Source organism: Leptonotus elevatus, chromosome 6, assembly GCF_054856555.1.
Source record: "Leptonotus elevatus isolate MCC_2025b chromosome 6, RoL_Lele_1.0, whole genome shotgun sequence".
Classification (NCBI taxonomy): Eukaryota; Metazoa; Chordata; class Actinopteri; order Syngnathiformes; family Syngnathidae; genus Leptonotus; species Leptonotus elevatus.
This window is the reverse complement of record NC_141244.1, coordinates 2,604,326-2,632,044: the sequence shown is the minus strand read 5'-3', so window position 1 is coordinate 2,632,044 and position 27,719 is coordinate 2,604,326. Positions and strand designations below refer to the sequence as shown.

General features: G+C 42.6%; 1 protein-coding gene across 6 annotated transcripts in view; it reads left to right on the top strand.

Annotated features, from left to right (window-relative positions):
- LOC147171791 (CUB and sushi domain-containing protein 3-like) overlaps positions 1-27,719 on the top strand; it is a 499,351-nt gene that overhangs the window by 147,165 nt on the left and 324,467 nt on the right. For all 6 annotated transcript variants that reach the window (XR_015095358.1, XM_086078287.1, XM_086078288.1 and 3 more), the window contains exons 6-9: positions 16,983-17,095; positions 23,091-23,168; positions 24,909-24,996; positions 27,587-27,711. Coding sequence is in view for 5 of the 6 variants with exons in the window: in XM_086078287.1 (XP_085934413.1) it covers positions 16,983-17,095; positions 23,091-23,168; positions 24,909-24,996; positions 27,587-27,711 (404 nt within the window). In the remaining variant the exon portion in view is untranslated. The remainder of the gene's footprint in view (positions 1-16,982; positions 17,096-23,090; positions 23,169-24,908; positions 24,997-27,586; positions 27,712-27,719) is intronic.

Sequence of the window (27,719 nt, the reverse complement as noted above, 5' to 3'; positions counted from 1 at the left end):
GCTTTGTTTACACTTACTGAGAGGTGGAGATGTCAGGTTCAGAAACTGAAAGCCCTTCCACGGACTGGTTTTAGCCACAGGTGCTTCTACTCAATTGGCAGGTAAACAAGCGCATCTCCACCTTTTGAATAGAAACACCTGTGGCTAAAGCCAAACTGTTTCAGGGATGTAACTTTCTGGACCTGGATTTCCGAACCCTGCTTCTCTTCTCTTCTTTGGTTTATAACAGGTTGAGAGGAAAAAAGCTAGATGAGTCATGTTGAGACAAAGAAAGTCTGGGTTTTGAAAATCCACTGACTACCGCTGCTGGTAATATTTAGGTTTTTTTTTTTTTTTTTTCTTTTTTTAAGAGCTCAGTTCATTCGGAAATGTCATCATCATTGCTCTTTTTTTTAATTTATTTTTTTTAGTTTTTTTTAATATATATATATATATATATATATATATTATTATTTTTTTGTGTGTGTGTGTGTGGGTGAGTATGTGTATGTGCGTGCGTGCATGCGTGCATTTGTTAGCTCACCAGAAAACCTATTAGAAAAAATCTCATACCGTTCACCTAAACCGAACACCAGGAGACCCGAGGGGACCGAAGAAAACCAAGGAAGGCGAAATCCAGCACCGACCAGACACCCCCCACCAGAACTCCTCCCCAGCCCAAGAAACATCCAGACCCCAACAAATCCAAAAAACATAAAATCAGGGAGGCCTCAAGAGACCAAAGGAGAGACCGAGAAAAGGAAGGAAGGACAGACGAAGCCGCGTGAGATCCGCAGACACCAGCCTCCACCGATTCAATAACCTGAGGAGGAAACAGATTGTGTCTGAGTTTCGGTAGATGCTGGTGTGGTGGATCTGGCATGCATGAAAATCTCCACCAAAGAGGGGAGCCGACGACCCCCGCCGGAACAGAGCAAGCGCAACACCTCAGGGCTCCCCAGGCCGCGGCAGCGCCAAAGGACGACCCCCGGGCCCCGCCAGGGCCACCGGCCGGAGAGCAAACCCAGGAGCAGGAGCGCCCCCCGCCCCAACACGGCCCGCGCCCCCGGCCCAACGCAGCGGGACGGGGCACTGCAGGCCCACCAGGCACCCCACCGGCCCCCAACCCCCGCCCCCCCCACGACCCCCCGCCCCCCATCCACCCCCGCCCCCCATCCACCCCCGCCAACCACCCCAACCCAGCCCCAGCCGCCCCCACGCCCCCAATCCCCCAGACACCCCCCACCCCCAGCACCCCCCACCCCGCAACCCCCACCACCGCCCCCCCCCCAACAAAGCCGCCCCCCCCGACCAACCGGCAGCCCCCCCACCCCCGACCCCCAGCCCCCGGGGACCACCCGCACCCAGGCTCCGGCGCCGAAGAGGGGCCGGACAGCGGAGCGGAGAGGGCAGCCGCGCCCACCCCACCCCCCGCCGTGTGGAAGGACGGAACACCGGGGGCAGAAGGGGGAGATGGGGGCACCGGAGGGCGGCCGACACCCCCGAACCCCAGGCCCAGCGGGGGAAGGCCCCGGTCGTCACCCCAGCGTTCTTTGTGAAAATTAACCCCTGTTACTGAGTCCGCCAGCTCGCGGACTGGCGAACTCTACCCCTAAACCGTGAATGTGACCCCACCCAGTGTATATACAAGTGTGTGTGTGTGGTGCATTAAAATTAGGAGCAGGTGAACCGGAGCCGATGGAAATGATATTCCCACGCTCCACCCAAGCATGTTGCTGAGTGTATGTGGTGCATTAAAAAAAATAGATAGGGCGGGGGGGGGGCGGCGACACGGACAGGGGACCGCAGCACTGCTCTATACTGCGGCCCCCAACCGATGGCACCTCCACAAGCCCCCCCCCCCACCCACAAGTTGTGCGGTGTATTAAAATTGGAGGGGAGTTGTAGGGTGAAGACGGTGTTTCCACCCTACCCCACCCCCCAAAGTGAGTTATGTGCCCTATATGTCTATAAAAGTGTATTGTGCAAACCTAGTGTAGTGAGTTAAGAGGAGTGACCAGCGGGGCCCTCCCCAACCGGGCGGGGGCAGGAGGCGCACCGGCCCACCAAGCCCCCACCCACCCCACCAGGACCCCGGCGGGCATATGGGACCCGCCCGGCGGGGCGATAGGGCTCGCCCCCCGGATACTGGGTCCCGCCCGAGGTGTCAGGACGCCCACCGGAGCGGGGCGGGCACGACACCAAACCCCAGCCACCCCCGCCGGCCCCCATAGCACCGAGACCCGGGCCATGGACGGAGCCCCCGGCCCAGGGGAGGGGAAGGAAGGCGTACCGGGGAGGGGGAAGGGAGGAGGGAAGGGGACGACAAGAAGGGCAGGGGGCAGCGGCAGGGACGCAAGGAGAGGGGGAGAGGAGGAGGAAGGGTGACGAGGGAGAGGGGACAGGGAGGCGGAGGACGGGCGGGGAGAGGCGAGGAGGGAGAGGCAGCAAGGGGGAGGAAGGGGGAGGGGAGAGGGAACCACCGGGCACCCCGGCGGCCCACAGGCCCCGAACCGCGTCGCCGGGCCCAGAGCGACGGACCGCGCCGGAACGGCGCCGCCCCCGACACCAGGGAAAGCCCCGCAACGCAGCACCCCCCAAGAGACCCAGGGAACGGCCAAGACGCAGCCGCCACCCAGCAGCCAACAGAGGGGCAGACCCGCCCACTCCCCGCCAGGGGGGACAGCACCCACAGATTTAACCCACTGGCATGCCGTGAATCCGAATATCAACCCCTGGTGCCCATCGGAGGTGAATCCGCTCGATCCCGCTGGCAGCAGCCTGGTTCCTGACTATAGAAACACAACCATTAGTTACAAATTGCCTAATACAGAAACATCAATGCAAGTTATAACGCTGCTGTGGCTCTCGCTAACAGGCAGAATTAAAATCCAAGTTTAGGTTAAAAAATTCTATATACGTAGACCATGTTTCTTTAAATTTTGACATTTGGTTCTTATTTGAGGCAGATATTTTTTCCATTAAAATATGATTTATGAGGAGGTTAGACCATTGGTCGATATTCAAAGTTTGTTTATTTTTCCAGTTAACAAGAATTGTTTTTTTTGCGGTAGTAAGGGCTACAAGTATAGATTGAAATTGTTTATGTGGTAAGTCAATTGTTGTTAAGTCACCTAGCAAACACAAGTATAGGGGTATTACTTCTCAAGCAGATGCAAATGGTACATAGTGGTTGTGGTCGACTTGTTGCATTGTGTGCAGCGTCACTTTTACGACCTAACGTGCAGATGTGGCAGCCAATGACAGCCAATGTGACCGACCAGATAGATCAGTTGAGGCATTAAGATGCATGGCAAATGTGCTAATCATTAATAAAACACTGAAACAGACGAGTGTTTTATCTATGATGATGTTCGCGTTGTTTTGTAGTAGGGTTGAGATGTATTTAATATGCATAAAAAAACTATTTATGAGAGCTAAAATGTAGTTAAATGAAGTAACCAGATGAATAATTAGTCTGCATTTGGCTGCCAGCACACATTATGAGAATCCTAATTTATCTCCATCATGCTCCCCTTGTCCTTCTTCCAGTGCTACTGTCTTTTCTTTTGAATGTCTAGTCCTAAGGTCACTTTGCAGTAAATGCCAAATAAATTACATACAGAAACAAACTCCAAGATGACTGCATACACAATATCAGTGATATTAACATGTGGGTGCATACACAGATGAAACAAGAAGTTATTACATTGTTTTTAGAATCCTGCACCATGCCCCAGCAGTCCCAGCCCCTATTAAACAATGACTGTGGGTGTGTGTGTATGCGTGCGTGGGGGTGGAGGTGTGCGTGTGGGGGTGTCTGCGTGCGTGTGTCTGTGTGTGCGCCTGTTGAGAGGCAGTGTGGTGATGGCAAGACAGAACTAATTCAGAGCTGGAAAGCCAGAAAAATGAGAAGGCCCCTGGCAGTTTTAAATCTCTACTAGAGTATTCCTGATGCTCCAGCCTGCACGCTAAATAAAATTATTTATCTATAACACAGTCAGTATGGGAAGATAAGGCATACACTGACAGTGATTTCCCGTTATTTATGCCTGTATCTGATACACATCTTCGATTGCATTATTTGTAACAAAGCATGACCATTTAGCCAAGTAAAAGTATTGGAACAAATCGACTTTAAAACTGAGCAGCTCCAAACTTGCATAGATGGTTTTGTGATGCTTTTGCATTCATTCACTACAGCTACAGTTATTGTTCAATAAGTGGTGTCCCCCATTTGCCTCTAAAGCAGGTAAATTGTATGTTTTATAAGGTTTTGGCTGACTTTACCTCATTCAATCCCAGCAATTTACACGGAAGCAACCCCCTTTGCTCCCATCTGTTTTACTGGATTTTGACTTATTTTGCAAGGCCCACACAATATTGTGTTCTATTGCTATGAAAACATGGAGCCTACCAAAAGAAAGATTAGAGTCTCTTCTTTCATCAGGAAAATTTTATATTTGTATCTGTTTCTGTTTTGCAACAATTAGCATTGGAATATAGATAAGTTTCATCATTATTCACAAATGTGTTGGAAACACTGGGGAAAAGAGCTTGTTGCAACATGGCCCTGGTTGATCTCGTATACTCTGCTGCCACCTGCTGGCCATTTTTTTGTGATAACTACTATTGCGTTAAGCGCCCTCTTCAGGTCAGAGGCTGCATCAAAGCCTTCTGTATGCTCTAGCATAAAAAAACATTTTTAAAAAACGTATAAAAAAAAATTTGGGGACCAATGGCAATATTTAAAATATTACGTTTTTATAAATTTTTGGGAGCAAATGAGTTAAGCAATACACATCAAAATACATCCACATATGGTTGCTAGCCAATCACAGGTTTCTGTAGACTCCTTGGTTTACTTTGCTGCTGTGCCAAACCTATCATGCGAGTTATGCGCTGTGGCGACCCCTGACTGACATAGACTAAGCAGCATCTTAAGCAGGGTAGTAAAGGGTTCTCTCTTCTCAGCCACTTCATACAGCTCTTCCAGGGAGATCCCGCAGTTGTCCCAGGTTAATTGTGACTCAGTCTCCCCAGTGTGTCCCGGGTCTCAGAAACGTGCCAGAGAGGTATCCAGGAAGCATCCTGATCAGATGCCCGGGTCACCTCATCTGGCTCTTTTCACTGTAGAGGAGCAGCGGCTCTACTTTCAGCCGCTCCCAAATGGCCGAGCTTCTCATCTTTCATGCTGCGAACGTAAGTTGAGCTATTCTTGTGATGCAATTACATATAAAGTCAAAATCCTGACTCAGAGGTACAAGTTCGGACATTTTTTGTGTAACTTCAAGGCATCGGTAGTTGTATCACAACTTACATGCTGTTCAGGGCAGCTCCATATCCTCCCTCATTTTCACCAACCTCGACCCTCCACGCATCGTCTAGCGACACCGCACACCTTTAGAGAGTGGGCTATCAGTGGGCGGGGGCGGGAGTTCGCTGCGGTAAGCCAGAATAGGTGCTCTATTCCCGGTGCACGCCTCGAGTCTGGAGCTTATACTGTTCCAAGTTGTGCCCGCGGCCCCGCTCCAAGTGACTCGCAATGGTGGTGGCTTGTGCATAATTAAGCGGCGGGAAGGTCTGGATCCCATCAGGTGGCCTCCTTCTTCCCCACACCCGCCGGCCTCTGCTGGATCTCCAAGCGGGTTAGGAGGAGTCGGGGCGTGATCAGAGATACGCGGACGTTCTGCGCAAAAAAACATGGCAGAAGAGCAAACGCTGTCGTAAACAACATTGTTTTCTACTTCCCGATTCTCTGTTTTTATTTTTTATTTTTAAATGTATGTAGACCATTCATCCCAAACTGCTGAAGTCGTCAGTTTATTGGAGGTGGGCGGGTGGGGAATGGATCCAATTGTATTCTACTTCTAATGGGGTAAAGTGTTGTTCATATGCAGTAGACGCTCTTCACTGCCTCGTATAGCCTGGGAAAATATTGACCACAGCGGGGAAAAGCTTCGCTGAGTATGATGAAGGCAGCAAAACGTGTGCTGCGTCAAGCAAACCCTTCAAAAGTGGAGGGGACGGATCGTGGTCTTCATGAAACTGAGGGGGACAAGTCCCCCCCGTCCCCAGTGCCATCTGCGCCCGTGTTACTGCCAATGTAACAACGTCACATTATTAGTGCTTTTAGTCACATTGCAGCAAACACGTTGCAATATCATCAACTGCATTGTGTTACATTGCGACACCAAAGCAAGTGTGAAATTATTGACGGTTATTTTAAGATAATAACCAGATTCTCATAATCATTGCCATCACAAGTAGTTAACATGGCTGTGATGTAATTTGTTGTGCTGTCCACAGTGGTTTCATTAAAGCTGCAATATGGATCCCAAAAATAACTTTACAGTAATCATTTTATTTGACCATTTATGACTGAAATGCCTTCTAATTAGTAGATTAACACCTTAGCTGTTCACAATGGGTACTCCTGCAAGCCTCTGGCCAATAGTTTTCAGACTGGAATCGGGTTAGAATTTCCCACGCCCTGTCTGCTGATGTTACGTAATGTGCATGGTATGTATGCGAAGAACGGTATGTGCTGTTTCATTTTTCATCAGGAGGTGGCAGTAGCGATTTTAAATGGAATATTCTGTTCAGTAGCTTTAAGTGAAATGCATACATATCTTGCTCAACACAATAATGGTGTAGGTAGGAACAAACGTAATGTAAAAACCAGCAATTAAAATTGTTAAGTATTAAGAGATGTTTGTGTCATTTTGCTTTTTATGCAAATTGATGTTTGGTGACTAATTACTTTTTTAGTGTAACATGCCCAACACTGCTTGTAGATGCCGCATTGGGTGGGGGGTGGAATTCCCCAATACACCTGTTGGGTTACAGCTAGCGAAAAAGTTATTGAACCGACTGGTCAACATGGTCGCCCCTTAAGGGCTGCACGTGGCCACCCACCAGCTGTCCTTGGTGGATCAGAGCTTGGCGGACTTTATCGACGTCTGCGGTATCTATATCGGACTATTCTGTTATGGATGAGGTGTGCAGATTCCAGGAACGCATACACTGATATAAGTTTTACAAAAATGTATTCACAAAAACAAAGCAAACTGCACACGTTTAAAAAGTAGAAACAGTAACGGACGTGACAATAGCGAGCGTTTATTAAAACACACAATTGTGCCAATTCCTGCCAAAGTATAGAACATTCGATTAAACCACTATCATTACAATGACATTCAATAAATATTAGCACACTTACATTTAAGTGTCTCCTGCATTTTGTTATTTCCTGGTGTCGCCATTTCTTCCGCCATTGCTTCCGCCATTGCTTCCCACGGTGTTGCCGAGGGGGCATGACTATAGTAAGGGAGGACCGAGGGAGGTCGGGATCTATCTTCGTGAAAAGAGACCTGCAGCCCTTGTCTCTAACCCTCATTTTACTGGGAATTGGGAAACTCCTTTGTCCGCGTGAACGCACATTCATCAGGAGGAGGGACGAGATGAGGGGGTAACGGGCAGTATTGGGATTGGGCATAACTGTTGGTAGATGGAGGTGAGCAAGCAAATATTCTATAACTGACAAGCGCATTAAGCTGCCTTAAAGCAGCCTGATTACAATCAAGCTGGGTTGAAAGCCCAACAACAAGCAGGAACATGACAGTTTCCATGCAAATTTCTAGTAAACTCTACTAATTTGGGTTTGGAGTGTACCTGTGTCATCTCCATCAGGCACGTACTGTACACTTCAGGACTTTGGCACATTTGGCCATGTACCTACTTGCTCTCCTTTTCTTTATTCTTGCCTTTTCTGTGCTACCCTAGCTCTTTCTTGTATCCAACTTTTCTTTTGACTGCACCTACTGTGGCTGTGTGACGCTAAGCTAATTAGTTTCCATTTAGGTAGCGAACGCTGACTCTTCCTTGAGACCTGACTGACCGTACTGATTGGCTGTCGGCCAGCCAACGAGCAGTGGTGGGAGGCAGGGAGGAGACCAAGAGAGAGCGAGAGAGCAAGCTAGAGAGAGTGAGAGAGAGCAAGGCAGAGAGAAAGAGCGAGAGAGACATGCTTCACGAATACTTGTTTATCCATTCTACAACAGTGTGCACGAAATAGCGGCCCAAACAGTCCAAGTCCATAAAGCAGTCTAATCAAGTGAGAAAATTCACGCCACTCTAGGTTAGTCACATGGGCCTGGCTATGCTACCAAAGTGACTTTATTCTAGGGATCTTTTTATAATCGATTAACCTATCGATTATTCCATCAATTAATCAAGTAATCGCCACCTGACTACCCCCCCCCCCCCCCACGGGAAAATGTTTCACTTGATAAGCACATATTTACTAATTACACTTAAGTTTGCAAAGGTTTATATATATATATTAACATTTCTCACTTACATTTAAATAATATTTTCATATTTTTTGTATAAGCTGCCTATTGTCTGCTGTTTTGCTCTGTTCCTCTGTCGGGGGCTGATTGCAACCGTTGATGCTGCTACGATGGCATGCAATGGAGGGGAGGACTTAAAATAAAATATCCAGCCGTGACTGTCACGCTCGCCTGCCCCCTTATTTATTTTTTGTTAACATTTCCCAAAATAATCACGTTGTTTTAAACTCACACTCATTGCTTAACACTTAGCAATGCCACACATGCAGCACACTAAAGCTAAGTTAACTAGAGAGGCTTTCACACGCACCAAGCAATCACCACAATTCAGTGGAAGACGCTTTGCCCCCGTAAAGTAGTGATGGATCGTACTATGACGAAGATTAAGTCTGTTCCGTGTAAATTTGCAAACAAATTTAAAGTTGTGTTGTTACCTCAAGCAGCAGGCGTCCATCGAGCAGCCACTGATGCAACAGTTTGGCTCGCCATCACGTGTCACTTTTCCGTGTTTAAGTTTCCACGCTCCGCTTTGCAGTAATACATAAAACCACAATTTTCTCCCTTTTCTGTCAAAAGAGATCACAAACCCTAGGAAGCATCTTAGTGTTGTTTTGACTGATAGCCGTCCAAGTCCGTCAGCAATTGGTTCCGGCAACTTCCGGGTGCCACAAATATGTTATGTTATTAAAATAGCTTTGACACATGCATTTTTGCATGAAACCAATTTTTTGGGTCAACCCAACCAACTTTGTCACCTTTGTTTCCCAGCCCTACTTTATTCGCTAATTTGAAATGAACCCGTGGGCCGAAATAGCGGCCTCTCGTGGCGCCAGATGGACCTGGGTGAGGGTACATCTATCGGTAAATCGAGAGCTTCACCTTTTGGCTTAACCCCTTCTTCACCATGACAGACCAATACAGAGTCTGCAATCCACCTGCCGATCTCCCGCTGCATTCTTCCATCACTCGTGAACAAGACCCCGAGATACTCAAAGTCCTCCACTTGCGGCAGGATCTTATCTCCTACCTGGAGATGCCACTCCACCCTTTTGTGACTGACAACCATGGACTCAGATATGGAGTCTGCTTCACACTTGGCTGCACTGCAAAAATTAACCGTCTAAATATAATATAAAGAATATTTGTTTTGAGAGGATTCCGACTAAAAACAAGTGAAATTATCTGCCAGTGCAGTAAGAAAATTACATTTGGTACGATTTCTTGAAATAAGACAAAAAAAAGGGCTTTTGAAAAGAGAGAAATACCTTAAAATGAGTGTTGAACCACTCATTTCAAGCACTATATTAAGTAAAATAATCTCTAAGCTAATTTGTCAATTATTGTTTGACTGCTTTCTTCTTACACTCAGTTTAAGTGAAAACATATTTTAACTAGAACTACTAAATAAGATTATTACTCTTCATTTAAGAATTATTATCATTTTACTAGCTTGAAACAAGACAAAGCAAAAACACTAACTGAAAGCACACATAATTAGTACTGGCGAAAAAAAATTTGAACTACGTTCTCAAACATTGCATTGCATTCAATAGAGTGCAAGCAAATATGGCTTATTGCTTCTCAAAATAAAAATGGCTTGAAGCATTTCAATATAAACAAAATTATATACTGTATTTTCTAGACAATTTATTTTAATCTTATACTTTGCACTGTACAGTCCACTTACAACTGTGCATTATAACAGTATAAACATGTTTTTAAATATAATAAACTCACTAACATGTAAAGTAAATTACCCTCATTTTATAGGGCAGAATATTTATATATGAAAGTTTGTAATGTCACAAACAAGGCCTTTACCCCAGCCTAAACTTCTTAATAAATCCTTTCCACTCTGCCATGGCTCTTTTGTATGACCCCGTGTTGTCCTTTAATACTTTTGTCTGAATGACAGATAAGGATTGCCACATATTTTGGATAGGTAAGATGCGAGGCGTAGTAGTAAGCCAGCAGATAAAGCAGACCTTGACCAAGGCCTTCTTTGGCAAAGGTGGTGATGGGAATTGTTCCTATTGCCACAACACAGCGAGACCCATCAAAGAGCAACAAAGGGCTGGAGAAAGAAGGATCTTCTGTTGGCTATAGAAAAAAGAAGAACAATTATTATTGGTAGGGGTGGAACTGTAAAATCAGTCTAATGCTAAGGTTGTCTGTCATACAACATTATGTACATACTACCAGTCAAAAGTTTTGATATACTGCACATTGTCAATCACTTCAGAAAGTGTGCCCAAACGTTTGACCAGCAGTAGGTATCATAGTAACTTTAGTGATTACGTTGAAAATGAAGTTGTTTTTTTTAAAGTTTTTAGTTTGAATTTAGTCATGTGATGTTCGCAAGCTGACCCGTGATTGGTCATCACCTGAGCGCTGAGCAACTGTGATGTCATTTTCAATCCACAGCAAGTGGCAACACGTTTTTAAAAGTGTTACCGTATTTTCCGGACCATAAGCCGCCACTTTTTTCCAGTCATCAGGAGGAGGATGAATAAAAATAACTTTTCTGTTGTGTTTTACTGCGGTGTTACATCCACTGTTTAAAAACAAGGTATGTAAATTAACATCCAGCGGTACAAAATCTTTTTGTAATTATTTTCACAACTCACCATATATATCCGCGCCGTATAATCCGATGCGGCCAATATATGAAAGAAGTACACAAGGTGGGTGCAGCTTATAAAACAATGCACTCTGTACTCTGGTAAATATGGTAATTGTACATAAAAAATAATGAAGTTATCAAATTCATTATAGACAAAATGTTCTGAAATTATATATATATATATATATATATATATTGAATTGATAAACCTACACCTGTTATTTTATATGAAATGTAATGGTTCAGATTGAACAACAAATGCAGTTTCAAATTGCTCAAGAGGTTCACAAACTTTTGAGCAGCACTGTATATATATGTATATATATATACATATATCCTGGTGCAGGATCTCATCCCCGACCCAGAGAGGGCATGCCACCCTTTTCCGACTGAGGACCATGGTTTCAGATTTGGAGGTGCTGATTTTCATCCCAACCGCTTTACAACTGGCTGCGAACTACTCCAGTTGAGTTGAGAGTTGGAGATCACAGCTTGAAGAAGCCAACAGCACCACATCATCTGCAAAAAGCAGAGATGCAATGTTGAGGCCACCAAACCGGAACCCCTCAATGCCTCGGCTGCGCCTTGAAATTCTGTCCATAAAAGTCAGGAACAGAATCGGTGACAAAGGGCAAACTTGGCGGAGTCCAACCCTCACTGGAAACAAATTCAACTTACTGCCGGCAATGCGAACCAAACTTTGACATCGTTAGTACAGGGACCGAACAGCCCGTATCAGGGGGCTTGGTACCCCGTACTCCCGAAGCACCCCCCACAGGACTCCCCGAGGGTCACAGTCACCACCTTCTCCAAGTCCGCAAAGCACATGTGGACTGGTTGGGCGAACTCCCATGCACCCTCAAGGATCCTGCCGAGGGTGTATAGCTGGTCCACTGTGCCACGGCCGGGATGAAAACCACACTGCTCCTCCTGTTTTACTTCTCAACGGTCCCTTCTCTCCAGGATCCTTGAATAGACGTTACCAGGGAGGCTGAGGAGTGTGATCCCTCTATAGTTGGAACACACCCTCTGGTCCCCCTTCTTAAAAAAGAGGTCTTCGAAGTATTCCCCCACCAATTTACGACGTCCCGAGTCGAGGTCAGTAGCAAAAAAATTATAAAAAATCAGGCTGTAGGCAAGACAGGTCCGAACAACGTTGGCAAAGCCATTTAGCATTTTTCATTATTGTCGTCCGGCAGTTGGGGTAGGGCCAAACGGCAAACAAAAAAATAAAGAAAATTGCTTACCTCTTCGAGACAGGCGGTGGCCGGCAAGGAATCTGGATCATCTGTAGGAGCATGCATGCATGGCCCCCAACAAAATGTGTACTACAGAAGGTGAAAGGTTTCACCTCGCTGGTGTTAGACTGGTCTTTTGGATGTCTGCAAAAGTTGACCCATTGTTTACAGTTATCCCTCTGAGTTTATAACTTCTGGAAATGAGTAATAAAAAAAATACATCCTTCATATTTGGACGGTCAGATTGTCTGGGGTCGTTTCTGCAAGTTCCATAGCAGCAGTGTTTAAGATAAACGAGAACAAAAACAAGCAGTACTAGCATGGTTCATCTGCGAGCGCGCTTCTATGTTGACCTTAACCCCTTCCGGTTCACACTGCTGACATCACACAGCCTTGCGGTCTAAAAATAGCACTCGTACGGCACCTCATTGCCCTTTAGAAACAAATAGAATATATTTTTTAAAAACCACTAGAGGTCTGTGGGCTTCCAAATTTAGAACAACTGCGGTACCTCATACAGCTGGAGCACCTCCCAAAAAGATCCCCAGGGGGACACTGTCAAACACTTTCCCAACTCCACAAAGCATGTTAGCCTGGTTGAGCAAACTCCCCTGCACCCTCAAGGATCGTGATGATGGTTTGTCAACTGTTATACGACTAGGACGAAACCCAGATTGTTCCTTCTAAATCTGAGATGCGACTTCGCGATGGACCCTCCTTGCCCTGTAGTTGTGATCCACCCTTTTGTTCCCCTTCTTAAAAATGGTAGACCACCACCCTGCTCTGCTGTTTGCCAGTAATGAGTAATTAATATGCAAGCCTGTGCCATGACATTATCTCTACAGTGCTTGACGGATAAACGTGTATGTTTTGGATCTCGAGAAGATCATTTCCTTGTCTTTATTTAACCCTTTTTAATTACTTTGGTGTAGATCAATCTTTGTTTCTTTAGTCCATAAAAATGTTTTAGGCTTGACACTGTACTTTTAAGCAAATTCCAGTCTGGCCTTCCTCTTTTCTTGCTGGCTAGTTCGCATCTTCTTGTGTAGCTTTGCACTTCTTTATTCTGGAAACAATAGATTGTGATTCCTTCACTTCTGTCCTCTGGAGATTCTCGCTGATGTCAGAAACAATTGTTTTACGGTCTTTCTTTAGAACTCTCACATTGTCTTTGTCGTCAACTTGCTGTTTTCTTTGAGCTACCTACTCCAAGTCTGTCAGCGGTTTCGTTCATTTTCAGGACATTCCAAATGGTAGTATTGGTTATGGCCAATCCTTGTGCAATGGCTCTGATTGTTTTTCTTCTCTCAGATTCGCAATTGCTCGTTTTTAACGCAAACTCACATAGTGTGTAGCTGTGGCGTAACATGCTGAGAGGCTTCGGTGCAAAATAAATAATAATTCTAATAACTTGTAAGTGCATTAGCAAAAGATGAAGTCATGATGAACTATTGAAGAACTAATAACTAATAAAGAACTATCCATCCATGCATTTTCTTAATCGCTTTTCCTCACAAGGGTCGCGGGGGTGCTGGAGCCTATCCCAGCTGGCTTCGAGCAGTAGGCGGGATACACCCTGAACTGGTTGCCAGCCAATCGCAGGGCACACAGAGACGAACAACCATCCACACTCACAATCACACCTATGGACAATTTGGAGTGTTCAATTAACCTGCCATGCATGTCTTTGGAATGTGGGAGGAAACCGGAGTACCCGGAGGAAACTCACGCAAGCACGAGGAGAACATGCAAACTCCACCCAGGAAAGACGAAGCCCGGACTCGATCTCATGGCCTCTGCACTGGGAGGCGGACGTGCTAACCAGTCAGCCACCGTGCCGTCAATAATGAACTAATAATTTGCAAATATTAATGGGTTAACTCATGATTAAGAAATATCCATTACTAATAATTAAAATGCATAATCAAACTATGAAGTCATGATGGGCAATTTTGAATTCTTGCTGAAAATCTGTGGTATTGACTGTAATACAAACCTTTTTGCAGAGCCATTCCAAAGTTCAATATTGGTTATTCTGCCAATATTTGTAGACTGTTATTATCATTTACAACTTTTCTCAAGTGGCAACACATCATCATGTTCAATTGATTACCATGTTCTCTGCTGCCATTTGTAATTATGAACAAACTATCTTTTCATATCAACAATATATTTACTAATCTTTACTTATCTTCTATTCTAAAGTGATGACACATTGTCATGTTCAAATGCTTACCATGTTTTGTGCTACTATTTCTACTGTATATCATAAACAAAGTATATTTTCATGTCAACAACACATGTATTAATCTTTTTTCACCTGCTTAAGTGACCACATGTACAAAATGTTTCAAGTAATGTTTTATATCAGCTTTTATTATTTGCAAATTTCCTCTACATGTGAACAACTCTTCAACTTCAGTATGTTTTCCATTGCCAATCAAAAAATGTTAAAAAAAACTTTTCAAACAATACAATACATTTGTTAGCTTGCACACGCACACGTTTTGATTTATTGGTTCAAATTAACTAATTTATTCCTCCTAGAAATTCACCTAAGGAACAGGCCCATACATTTACTTTGTACTAGGTATTTAAAGTGATATGAGATAGATGAGTTAAAAGGGCTGCATGTTCAAAAACCTTTTTGTTTTCAAGTTGTTGATACTGTTACTGGAAAGGTAGTACACATTTTTGCTTTCATCAAAACCATTTGTTTGAAAAGTCAGTTTTAATTTTAGATTGGCAATGTAAAACATACCAAAGTTAAAGACTTGTTCATATGTAGATTAAATTTGCAAACAAATGCTAATAAAAAGTTAGTTGGAACATTTTGTACACGTGTGGTCACTTTAGCAGGTGAAAAAAGATTAATACATGTGTTGTTGACATGAAAATAATATACTTTGTTTATGGTAACAACTAGTAGCAGAGAACTTGGTGATCAAGTGAACATGATGATGTGTTGTCACTTTACAATAGGGGATATATGAAGAATAGTAAATATGTTGTTGATATGAAAAGATAGTTTGTTCAAGATAACAAATGGTATCAGAGACCTTGGTAATCAATTGAACATGATGTGTTGCCACTTTAGAATAGGGGCTGGAAAGATATTTGCTGATGAAGATGAAGAAGTTGAAGTTGAAGATGATTTGTTCACATTAAAATATAAGTTGTAAATGATAACAGTATACAAACATTGGTGGAATCACCAATATTGAACTTTGGAATGGTAAGCATTTGAACATGATGATGTGTTGCCACTTGAGAAAAGTTGTAAATGATAATAACAGTCTACAAATATTGGCAGAATCACCAATATTGAACTTGGGAATGGCTCTGCAAAAAGGTTTGTATTACAGTCAATACCACAGATATAATTTTTTCAGCAGGAATTCTAAATTGCCCATCATGACTTTGTTTGATTATGCATTTTAATGGATACATTTTAATCACGAGTTAATCATTAGTTAATATTTGAGTTTATATAATAGTTCATCATGACTTCATCTTTTGTTCATGTATTTACAAGTTATTAACTAACAATTTTTTTTAAATTTATTCCTAATCTTTAAATTTTTACCTCTTATTAGTTCAACATTAGTTCTCATGACTTCATCTTTATTCTAGTGCATTACAAATGATTAACTAACAATCGTTATTATAAAGTGCTAGCAATTCATTTACTATTTGCTCTAAATGTAGAGCTCAAATATGGGATCTGCCCTGACACATTACTGCATGCATGAAAACACCCATGACTGCAATCAGCCCTCTAATTACCACAGACATGGTTAAAAACTTTATCATAGCACACAATGAGGATATAATTTGTATTGGTTGGATGACATGGACATTTCGTAACTATTTCTTAGTTGATATATAAAACATATTTAGGTGCTGGTCTGCTCCTGTGTGCATTGGACAGCCATGGAGAAGAATCACCTTAAAGTTATGGAGTTGTCAACTGATATGAAGCCAGTTACCAACAGTACACACAAAAAATTGAGTCTAAATTAGTTCACATTTTGGACTTGAACATAATGGCATACACAGACCAGATAAGCACATTATTCTCAAGCTAGATTCTGCTGACATGCACTAGTGATGTGCGGGGGACCAAAGATGAGAAATGGGCCGTCGAGAAGCAAGGTGACGCTTGTCCAGCAACTGTTCCATTGATGTTGGGTTTGATTGCCACCCAAGACAAGTCATTAGGGATTGAGCTACTTCCCCGAAATACTAAAGAATTGCAGTTGAGACATCTGTCAAGGCTTACATATTCTTCTTTGTATGGACTTTATAAATTGATTGCTACAATGGAAGTAGCTTTATATCTTAAAGCCAATGAAATTCAACCCATTTTAAGCATTGTTTCCCAAATCTATCTCAGGATTAGTATTGGATCTTTGTGAAACTTGGTTCAGTATATGCAAAGCTGAAGCAACTGACTACAGATAGCAATTAAGTTAGTAGTAGAAGAAGGTAGTTAAAAAAATTTTTTTATCATAACATCAAACATTTATTGAATGTCTAGAAAACATACCTTTTTCAGTTCGGGAAGGACATCGACACTTGAATGGCTGCCACACTATAAAACTATAAAGGCTTTTGTGTGTGTGTGCGCGCGTGCGTGCGTGCGTGCGAGTGCGCGTGCGTGCGCGCGCATGTGTGTGTATACATCTTTTGAAAGAATAATAATAATAACAATAGTGTAATTAACCCTACTCCAGGGTTCCTGAAATTAAAGTTCAAACATTTTTATGTTGTGCTCTTCCTCTTCAGGCTGACTGGGATGAATATCCCGGCACCCATCATCAGCAACAAAAACTGGCTGCGGCTGCATTTTGTGACAGAGAGCAACCATCGCCACAAAGGCTTCAGGGCTCAGTATCAAGGTAGGACACGCTTACTGAATTTGCACAGCATTAGTCTTGGGGAGTATCAGATTACAAAAAAATTAACAATATTCCATTACAGCTAGAGGAAAAAACATGTAATCAGATTACAAGTATATATATATTTAAAAAAAAGGGGGATTACTTAGAGGGCTTACAATTTCTACGATGAGAGCGAGTGCGAAAGAGAGCGAGTGCGAAAGAGAGCGAGTGCGAAAGAGAGCGAGTGCGAGAGAGAGAGAGCAACAGAGCGAGAGAGTGCGTGTGCACGCCCGCGCGAGTGGGACCGTTGCTACAAGTCGGGGAGGTGGGGACGAACAAACTGACTAGTCGTGTCCTCCCCGCGCGGGCAGTTTGAAAAAGATTCACGGACGGGAGGAGGGAATGGCGACCGGTGTTCACTGGAACTTACTCGTCTTTCTGAAGGAACAAAAGTTTGTGCTGAGAGTCCAGCGGCATGCTACGCGCTGTAGCTTCTTGCTAGCTAGCTCGCTAGCCTACAACCATAATGTGAATTACACCTTCCAAATCTTCCTCCCACCAATTCACTATTTAAACGTCATTCATAACATATACACGGCTAAACTTGTGACTGGGATAAAAGTATATTTTGCAGTTGATGTCACGCATTGTCCTCATTGGATGACATCTATCTATCTATCTATCTATCTATCTATCTATCTATCTATCTATCTATCTATCTATCTATCTATCTATCTATCTATCTATCTATCTATCTATCTATCTATCTATCTATCTATCTATCTATCTATCTATCTATCTATCTATCTGTCTGTCTGTCAGGTGTGGTTGCTTTCAGTGACAGTCGAAAACAGCATATGGCCTTTGTTAGAAAACGATCCTTAAGTTTTCCGCGTGTTCGTCCTATTCCGGATAATGAGAATGTTTATTTTCTGAATACAGACTGGAGATCGGTGAACAGGTCCTTCGAAGGATTTATTTTACAGAAATTTCTGGACACAGACAAGATACAGACAAACCGCTGCAGTTGCCCTTGTGAGTGTGTCCCCCCTCCCACTTGTAGTCGGCGTTCTTATACTTTCAGCATAGCGGCCCCCAAAAAAACCCTCCCCTCTCGAACCAGTGCTGCCCTTAAGCCCCGCCCCTCTCGCAAGACAGACAGTACTCAATCCACATTGACAGATGGCCGATTGATGTGGAAATACAGTAGGTCCCAGACAACCCGGCACACCGACAGATGGCCGACCGATGCGGAAACACAGTAGGCCCCAGACAACCCGGCACCCCCGCAGCAAACACAACTTTACAAAGGAATCCTTTTTAACATATTTTCTCCCCCAAAACAGATGGCTAATTACGTGGGAAAAGGAAGGAAGAATCTTCAAACGTTCCGTCACATTATTACACTCATCAAGCTTTACTGAGGAGGTTAAAGCAGTTATGACTAAATCTAAACAGTTATAACTAAAATCTAAACAGTTATAATTAAATCTGAGCAGCAGACTGTCAACACCTTCAATCAATCAATCAATCAATAGCCTATATGCTTTTTAATTACACAAGGATTTTTGCTATTTGTAGGCTTCCCGGGTCCCTACTACCTGCAAATAGCAGGGGCACATTGTATAGAATATATATTGTGGTGATGTTTATTTTTATTTTGTCTTCATGAGCATACTCGGTATTGGAGTAATCCAAAAGTAATCCAGTTACATTATTTTAATATTATGGTACTTGGATTACGTTACTAACTACATTTTTTAGCAGGTAACTTGTAACTGTAACGGAATACATTTTAAAAGTGACCCTCCCAACCCTGGTATTTGGTAAACAAAGCATGTTTTATCTTAACTGCATATTAAGCAGTTCTATAAATAGTTTATTTTTGCTATTGACAACTTTGGGCCTTTGTAATTTAATATTTTGGAGGTAAACACAGCATACACTTTTGTTCATTACTCTGTAAAGGTCAGAGGTGGGCACTTCTGTCAATCGTCGATTCCTGTCAATGACGATGTCCACCTTTTAGCAAGTACTTCAGCACTTTTCAGCAAATGCTTGATAATGCAAAGTCCCACAAAAATACATGTAATGAGAAGGACCATGTTTACTCACCGCGATCGACGGAATTAATCCTGCTATAGTCGGTGCTCAGTCTGTGTATTTTTTCAAGGCTTCGCGTCATTGTACACTAACCGAAAGGTGGTCATCGTCATTGACGGGGATTGACGGAAGTGCCCACCTCTAGTAAAGGATAACGGATAATTTTTTAGCCTGAGAAATGGTCAGGCACTGTATGTGTTCTGATCAGATAACATCAGATCTTAAAAAGATACTTAAATTGGGTTGGGGTGGGATGAACGAATCTTTTGAACGGTTCTTTTTAATGAACTGATTCTAAAGATTCAGTTTACGTAAAATAACTGTCATGCCCATCACTAATAGCCAGAGTCTGACCCTTTCTCTTTCAGGCCAATGAGGCACTAATGCATATTTTTATCACTAACTAAACTGGTTACTGTTATGCCCATCTTTCTGGTGTTCCTAAAACGAGCATTTAATGTTTACAGTTACTACAGATCTCGGCAGCACGTGTCCTGAGTAAGACCAGAAGACGGGAGAACATTACTGTATACCTATGTTGAAATCCCTGCATTGGCTTCCCGTGTGTTTCAGGAATGAGTTTAAGGTTATACTGCTGGTCTTTAAATGTATTTAATAAGCCATTAAGAGTTTAACGCTTCATATAGGTCAGTGTGTCAGGGTTCCCGCTGGGTCTAAAAAAAGTCTTAAAAAGTCTAAAATTCAGAAACGTAAATTTTAGGCCTTAAATATTTTTAAAAACACCCATATTTTCATCCCAGGTCTAAAATTTATTTTACCCAGTTCTTAAATTCTTTTATCCGCTCCGTCCATTCCGAGAACTGTCTGTAGAACAAAACAAAGTGCCTGCGTTGTTGTTTCTCCTGTCTGCGTGTGGAAACAGCCACACTAAAAGCAAAGGGGTGCTTTTGCGGGGGTGCGTTTGTATTGTAGTCAATGTAGTTTGGGCGGGCGGGTAAATTGTGGCGGTTAGCATAGCATCTAGCTTGTTGCATTCGGATAACGGTAGATAAAACCCTTCGATCGCCGCAAATTGTTTTAAATCGGGTGGGGGTCGCTGTCTGTGCCTGTAGAGGACATTGAATTTGATGATCTGTGCAGCATCCTTAGCAATTAGTCTTGTATTTGTCTTTATTCTTTTTATTAACAACTTTGATTCGAAGTTAGCACATAACGCTATCCTTTTGTGGCTCTCTTCTTCGGCGTCATTATGTGGCACCAAGTGTTCAGACGGAGACACTACAGTTTGTGTGGAAACCAGTCAAATGGGAGCTACTTGTATTGAATTTTAATTATTTGCACTTGCCTTGAAAAAAAATACTTGTACTACATATTTTGAATGTGACTTTTATGGCCACTAGATATTTTACTTAATATTTTATTTATGCATTTAACTTTTAAAATTAATTTTATTGTGTACTGTACAGGGTGTCTGGACACCGGTAAAAATACAAATGGCCCTAGAAATTTGATCAATAAATGTAATGAAATCAACACTTTAATACATAATATACAATGTTTTAGAGTTATGTTTTACTAATTGTGAATTACTTCTATCTCTCATTAGAGAAAAGGCATTATTTATTCTCTTATTTTTCTCCTATTATTACAGCTATCTTTTTATTTGTATTTGTATTTATTTTTTTGCCCAAGTGGTGTCGTGCTTGCAATGATGAAGCGACAAGATTTGGTGATGTGCTGTATTGACGTCATCCTCAAAAACGGAATGTTTGTTCAATTATTGACATTGCATCATCAAAGAAAGAAAGCGATTTTCAACACTCGAGAATCATTTGTAAAATAAATAAAAACACATGTGGGGATGATTAAAAGTATTGATTTGAAAATGGTAAATTGACCAAATTCTGATGTAAGGTATTGGCCCAAGGCTAGCGATATACAGGGCCAGTGATGGTTCTGGCAGGGCCACCACCCGAAAAGGCTTAATGTAGAACCCTGCATTAGCTAAAGCATTATAGCACAGTGTCGGTCACTTGATTGCAATGTCAAAACTTTTTTTTTCTGAGAGGAATTTTGCCTCTGCGACCCTAGTGAGGAATAAGCGGTTAAGAAAATGGATGAATGAAGAAATGGAGGAGTTTTGCCGTATTAGAAATGGCTGCGATAAGTGAAGCAAAGCAAAGCCCCTCTCTCCGGTGTGCGCAAATGAAGTACCCGTGTAACACTCCAGCAGTAAAACGCTAGTGAGTAAAGCGAGGCGCAACGCTCCCTTCACTTTGGTGTGAATGTAGCATTATAATTAGGTGGCCCAGTATGTCCACTACCGCGTACCGTACCGTACCTTTCAAGTTTTCGTTTCCACTGAGTTTATGCAGTTAGTCAGAATAGTGTGGACAACGTGTTTCTGTAAAATGGGTAAATGTCTGTTTACAAGAATTGGCTTGAAAGTACCGAGTTTTCCAGCTGGTTGGAAGAGGTAGCAGGCGATAGGCATTCGGCTCGTTGCAAAGTATGCAAAAAAATGAAAAATAAAGTTGGGGACTTTGGGCGTGAAGGCCCTCGAGTCACACGCGAAACCCAGAAAGCACAAGCTTGCTATGACTTGAAGTTGGTCTAATTTTTTTCTCATAATGGTCTAAAAAATGTCAAAAAAAATTCTAAAATTGAACTTGGTGATTTCTGCAAGAACCCTGGTGTGTACTTAGAGATGCTCAACGGTCAATTAAACTTAGTTTGGACAACAAAAAACACAACTGTAGCAAAGTGCAGCATAAAAATAGTGAACATTAATAGAATATAAAGCCTTTAGTGTCATTGTTTGGTGCAGATGCAATTCCTGCAGAAATTGCGTGTGAATGCTGAAAGCTGAATGCTAATATTTGAATGCATGTGAAATGATGTGGAATACTTTATTATATTAAAATATGGAATGTTATTGGGAAAAAAAACTATGAAACAGTGTGAAATGATATTAAATATATTGGATGTTAAATAATTGGACAATGATTATTATACAAAATTTACGTTGGACTAAAATCTGCTCCAATTGGGTTACAAACCATGGTCTCCCTGGTACTAGGCATTGCTTTAACCACTGAGCTACAGTAACTAGCCTGTTAAAAGTCTTGAAACACTGCGTAATTATATTGAATGGTAAATGGACTGCATTTATATAGTGCTTTAACTATACCATATGGTGCCCAAAGCGCTTTACAATTATGCCTTACATTCACCCATTCATACACACACACACACACTCATACACCAGTGGTAGACTGCTGCCATGCAAGGCGCTGCCAGGTCCACTGGGAGCAAATCGGGGTTCAGTGTCTTGCTCAAGGACACTTCGACATGGTCACCAGGGGCGATGATCGAACCCACAACTTTACGGATGGGAGATGACCACTCAACCACTGAGCAAAGCCACCCCATTGAAGTGTAGTGAATGAAGTGTAGTAATAATGAGCGGTTGCCAAAGATGAATGCAGATTGTATGGATTTTGTATGGAGTTCGAGGTGGATCAAACCAATTTCAATCAAATAGGGGGTACTGTATTTTTGTTGTTTAAATATTTATTTTAAACTCTATGGTTTATATATATATTATCGCTATAAGTTTCTATCTTGTTAAAAACACGCAGTGAAATATATCTATATACATACTCTAAAATTTTGGGGGTGCTATTGTTCACTTTGGGGGTGAAGCACCCCCAAAAATGTTCTAAATACGCGTCTGGTTATTGCAACATGTGGAATGTATAAGAACTTTTTGCAAATGATGCCCGTCAACAACAATTAAATTGCGATTATCATAGGGTCCCTGATAGGCCTGTATAACATCTGGGGAAAGGCACATTAGTGCTGTATTTTTTGCTGTATCTAATACTATAACTTATTTTAACAAATGAATGTGTGTGTGTGTGTGTGTGTGTGTGTTACTTTCATCTAGTGAAAAGCTCAGGAGAGCTAAAGTCCAGAGGGGTAAAATTATTACCAGGAAAGGACAACACAAACAAACTGTCTTTGAGTAAGTTGTTTATTTTTCTTATTCAGCTGTTTTCATTAGTTGGGATTTTCATTCATGTAGGGGCTTGTGTTGTGTTTGTTTCCTTCTTGTCTGAGTTTGGCTGTATCATGTGGTAATGGAGTTAATATACATTACAATATTTTGCAGAAGTTGTAGTCGCTCCTTATTTTTGCGGTGACACAGTCACCCTGCCACCACTGGGGGCGTTCCATTTGTTAACTTTATGTAATCTGGCCACTCAGATGATTTGTGTATATATACACAGTATGTCACAGGCTCACACAGAAGTAAATGCATTCTAATTGATTACATAGTTATAATCATATATCGTGAACACAGTAACCTTAAACATTACAGTGAGTGAATTATTTTAATGACTGTATCTTCTGGCATAAATATTCTCTATTGCACAGAGACCCAAATAAGGAACACAATAATAGTGTTTTCAACTAAAGGATAACAAAGAAACAAAGGGAGGGTGGCTTTTGTGGTATGGCCTTGTATCGTAATATGGCACAGCTTTGTCTGCACCTAATTATTGACAATGATCAAGACAGTTTATTTTAAATAATAGAGATCTGGACGTTGACGTCACACGTCCCAAAATGGGCATTAGCACAGCCATTTTGGCAGCATAGAAAATGCGTCTGCCACCTTGAGTAAATTGCAAACGTCACACTTTAACAACGAGAAGAGGCACACACAAAAAATTATTGAGCATCCTCCAGGCTACCAAAAGAGGAACCAATGGTTCAATTGTAACTGCTAACTTCAATGGCATTTTGACCACAAATGACAAACTTGTAAAGCCTTTGAATCATCAGATTTGAAAGCACTCACTGGCAAGAGAGGAGGTAATTCCACGTAGCAGCGTCTTCTGACACTTCATTGGCAATCCAACATGTCCACCTTCGCATGTATATCATGTCCTTTTCATCAAAGTGACTGTCAATGCTCTTGGGTGGAAAGTTGACAGATAAATGCTAGTTTTAGCCCTCCTCGGCGGCTGCAGCCTAATTAGCATCTGCTAATTGCTAATGTAGCTAAATAACACTGCAAGACTTGCATGAAACTACTAACTTTGATGGATTTTTTACCACACATAAAAGAGAAATAAATCCAGATTGTACAAACTTGTATAGCCTTTGTATGATCAGATTTGAAAACACTCACCGGCAAGAGAGGAAGTAATTCCACATAGCAGCGTCGCCGAGTTAAAAAAAGAAAGCACTCCTGACACTTCATCGGCAATCCAATATGTCCACCTTGCGCATGCATATCATGTATTTTTCATCAAAGAGACTGTCAATGCCCTTGAGCGGAAAGTTGACGTATAAATGCTAGTTTTATCCCTCCTAGTCATTATAGTGCATGAACGCTGCACCGCTACTTTCCTGCCGCATGGGGGCGTGTTCAGAGAAATAGTCACATGACGTCTGGATCGCTATTATTTTTTGTTTGTTGCCACCAATATAAAAGTAGTCTTTCAGTTGCTAATTTGTCTATTGATTTTTTTTTATTCTTAGTTTTATTGAGCCTTTGTATATTAAAGTCAGAAGGGTTGCATTTACCCTTAGTGCGCTAATGTGAAGTGTACATTCACAACCTCGCTGCCAAATAGATGACCTTTGAAAATGTAACCCTGAAAGATGGAGCACATTTTTCTAAAGCCAGATTGTTTTGCCGTAGTGAAGTGCAAAGTGTGTCAATTTAAATATCTTCTTTTTCTTGGTTGCTCAGTGAATGAAGGAGGAGTCAAGCAGCTGTCTAATTACTGCCCTGATCCAGGAGAGCCAGAAAATGGCAAACATCTTGGCTCAGATTTCAGGTAACATGGTGCCCATGCAGTTCAAGTTAAGGAGTCGTTTCAGACTGCGATAAATTATTCTCTCATTTTTAAAATTGTGATTACAAGGTTGTACTATATAAAATATCCTTCAAAACTCAGAGCAAGGCCCATGCTCATTAACTGTTACTAAAACTCCCGAGAAAACTCCTGATAATTTTTTGGGTAAATGACTATCACGACTTGACATGTAAATAATTTTGTGAAGAATAGCAACACATGTTTCACTACAATTACAAACCAGTTCTGAAACATTGAAAAGACGATATGACCTCAGCATTATTCTGTTGAGCCAACATTCAAAACTGCATATTCTACAGTGGTCTGAAGAGGAAAAGAAACATCCAGGCTGTTACTTGCTCAAGATAAAACAAAGCTGTATCTATGTGCTTCTGTTAATCCTCACACCTTCATGGCTATAATACCATCTTGGTCTGAACTTCATGGATGGATGGATGGAACTGAAAAGAATCTCCACTTGCGGATGATGTGAAATTGGCTACTGTCGATGGGCACTTGGAGATGCGTCTGTGTGACAATCCCCACCAATCAAATCCGCCAAAATCACATTTCACCACTCAGACCTGGTATCGAGTCTACTTTTTGTCACCAAATTGCCAGATGTGCCAGGATGTTCTATAGAATACGGTGAAACGCCTATCGCAGGGTAGCACATTCTACCAAAATTACAGACGTTAAACTGGACTTGAAAAATAAAGATACGCCAGTTTTTTGTCACAAAATGTGAGTGGATGAGGGATGGTGGACCCAAATACAGGGAAACAGGAATCAAGTGCAATGCCTGGTACTTTAATTAACCATAGGGAGAAAGGTGAGCAGACAACCATGACTTGATGGGATGGGACTAGACTGGTCGCCAGGACATGACTGGACTGGTCACCATGACAGGACAGGATGTGAGTAGACTGGTCGCAATGACTGGAACCAGCGTGTTGTGACAGGACCTGATTTGACTTGACTTGCTGTGGAGTGGGTATGACTTGGCTGGGGCTGTGACGAGGGCGACTTGGCTGTGAAGAGGACGACTTGACTGTGACAATTGCTACTTGGCTGTGACGATTGCTACTTGGCTGTGACGATTGCTACTTGGCTGTGACGATTGCTACTTGGCTGTGACGATGGCTACTTGGCTGTGACGATGGCTACTTGGCTGTTACAATGGCTACTTGGCTGTTACAATGGCTACTTGGCTGTTACAATGGCTACTTGGCTGTTGCGATGACTTGGCTGTGGTGACGACTTGGCTGTGGCGACGACTTGGCTGTGGTGACGACTTGACACACAAACTTCCACACATAACATAGACAATGCACCCACACCAAACTCAACAGACTAAGGTCCCGTCCACACGAAAGCCAGTTTCAATGTATCCTCACAAGTTTCTTACCGTTTAGGCCGTTCGTCCACACGATGGCGCGGTTTCAGAGCTTGAAACCGATCACTTTTGAAACTCCAGAGTGGAAAGATTTCAAAACGCGCCCCGTACGCTTCTGTCTGGACACCGTATGCAGGATACTCCTCCAGTGATGAGTAATAGTCGTAGCTCGATGACGACGCATTGTCGCAGATTGATGACGTACGCACCAATTCTTGTCAACAACAATGGCGGATAGCCGTGTCCTAGTCGTTTTGCGCAGTCTCCTTAGCTTGCTTATGCTTTTGCAGCAAAATATTTTGCTCCTTTAGTCCCACGTTCAACAAGCGGTGTTGTACTTGAATCATCCGCCATTGTCACTTCTCCTGTGTCCGCCTTTTTCATGTTGTTTTAATACATGCAAAGCCATGTTTGTTCTGTAGATTGCAATAAAGTTAGAAAATAAAGTGTTCATCTTCTTCGCTGATTCTTCTTCTACGCTTTCCGTTAACTCCCTGTGGCTGCGCTACAGCGCCACTTCAGACTTGGCATATACATTACAATTGTTAAGCGTCCTAAGCGTCTTCTTTTGGACAGACACAAGTCTTGAAATGCTTCTGTGTGTACGAGATTTGTTTGAGGAACAAAGCCGGCTTTACTTCCGTCTGGACGGGGCCTAAATACACCAACACTAATGAGACACACCTGGGGAAAGACAAGTGGCTGAGGGGAGACACAAACAGGTGGACAGGGTTTAGACATAACGAGACAAGGGAAGAAACCAGAAACACATGACAAAAACAGCAACCACCGACAAAAACACCAAGAACACCCATAACAAACAAAAACCCAACCCCCAAAGAACAGAAACATGTAAGTTTTACATCAACCACAGTCTCCCTTCTGTCACCAAATTGTTAGGTGCGCCAGGGACGCCGTAGTGCCGTCTGCCGGAATGCCCAGCGAGGCGTAACGTGGTCCCTAACACGGGAACTTAGACTTGCGCTGGCACGGATGTGAAGATGCAGCCTTTTTTTTTACGCCTAGTGAATGAGTAGTCGACAAAAATAGTGCCCATAATGACTGATGTTCACTTGTAATCATTGGCGTGAAATAATGAATTTGACATTTCATCAGGAGTCACTTTTTGAGAAATTGATTGATTTTTTCAGGCGTTAATGATGTTTTTCTTCTCAGCATCGGAGCAACTGTTCAATTTATCTGCGATGAAGACCATGTGCTGCAGGGTTCCAAAACGATTACCTGCCAGCGCGTGGCTGAAGTCTTTGCAGCTTGGAGCGACCACAGGCCCGTTTGCAAGGGTGTGAGG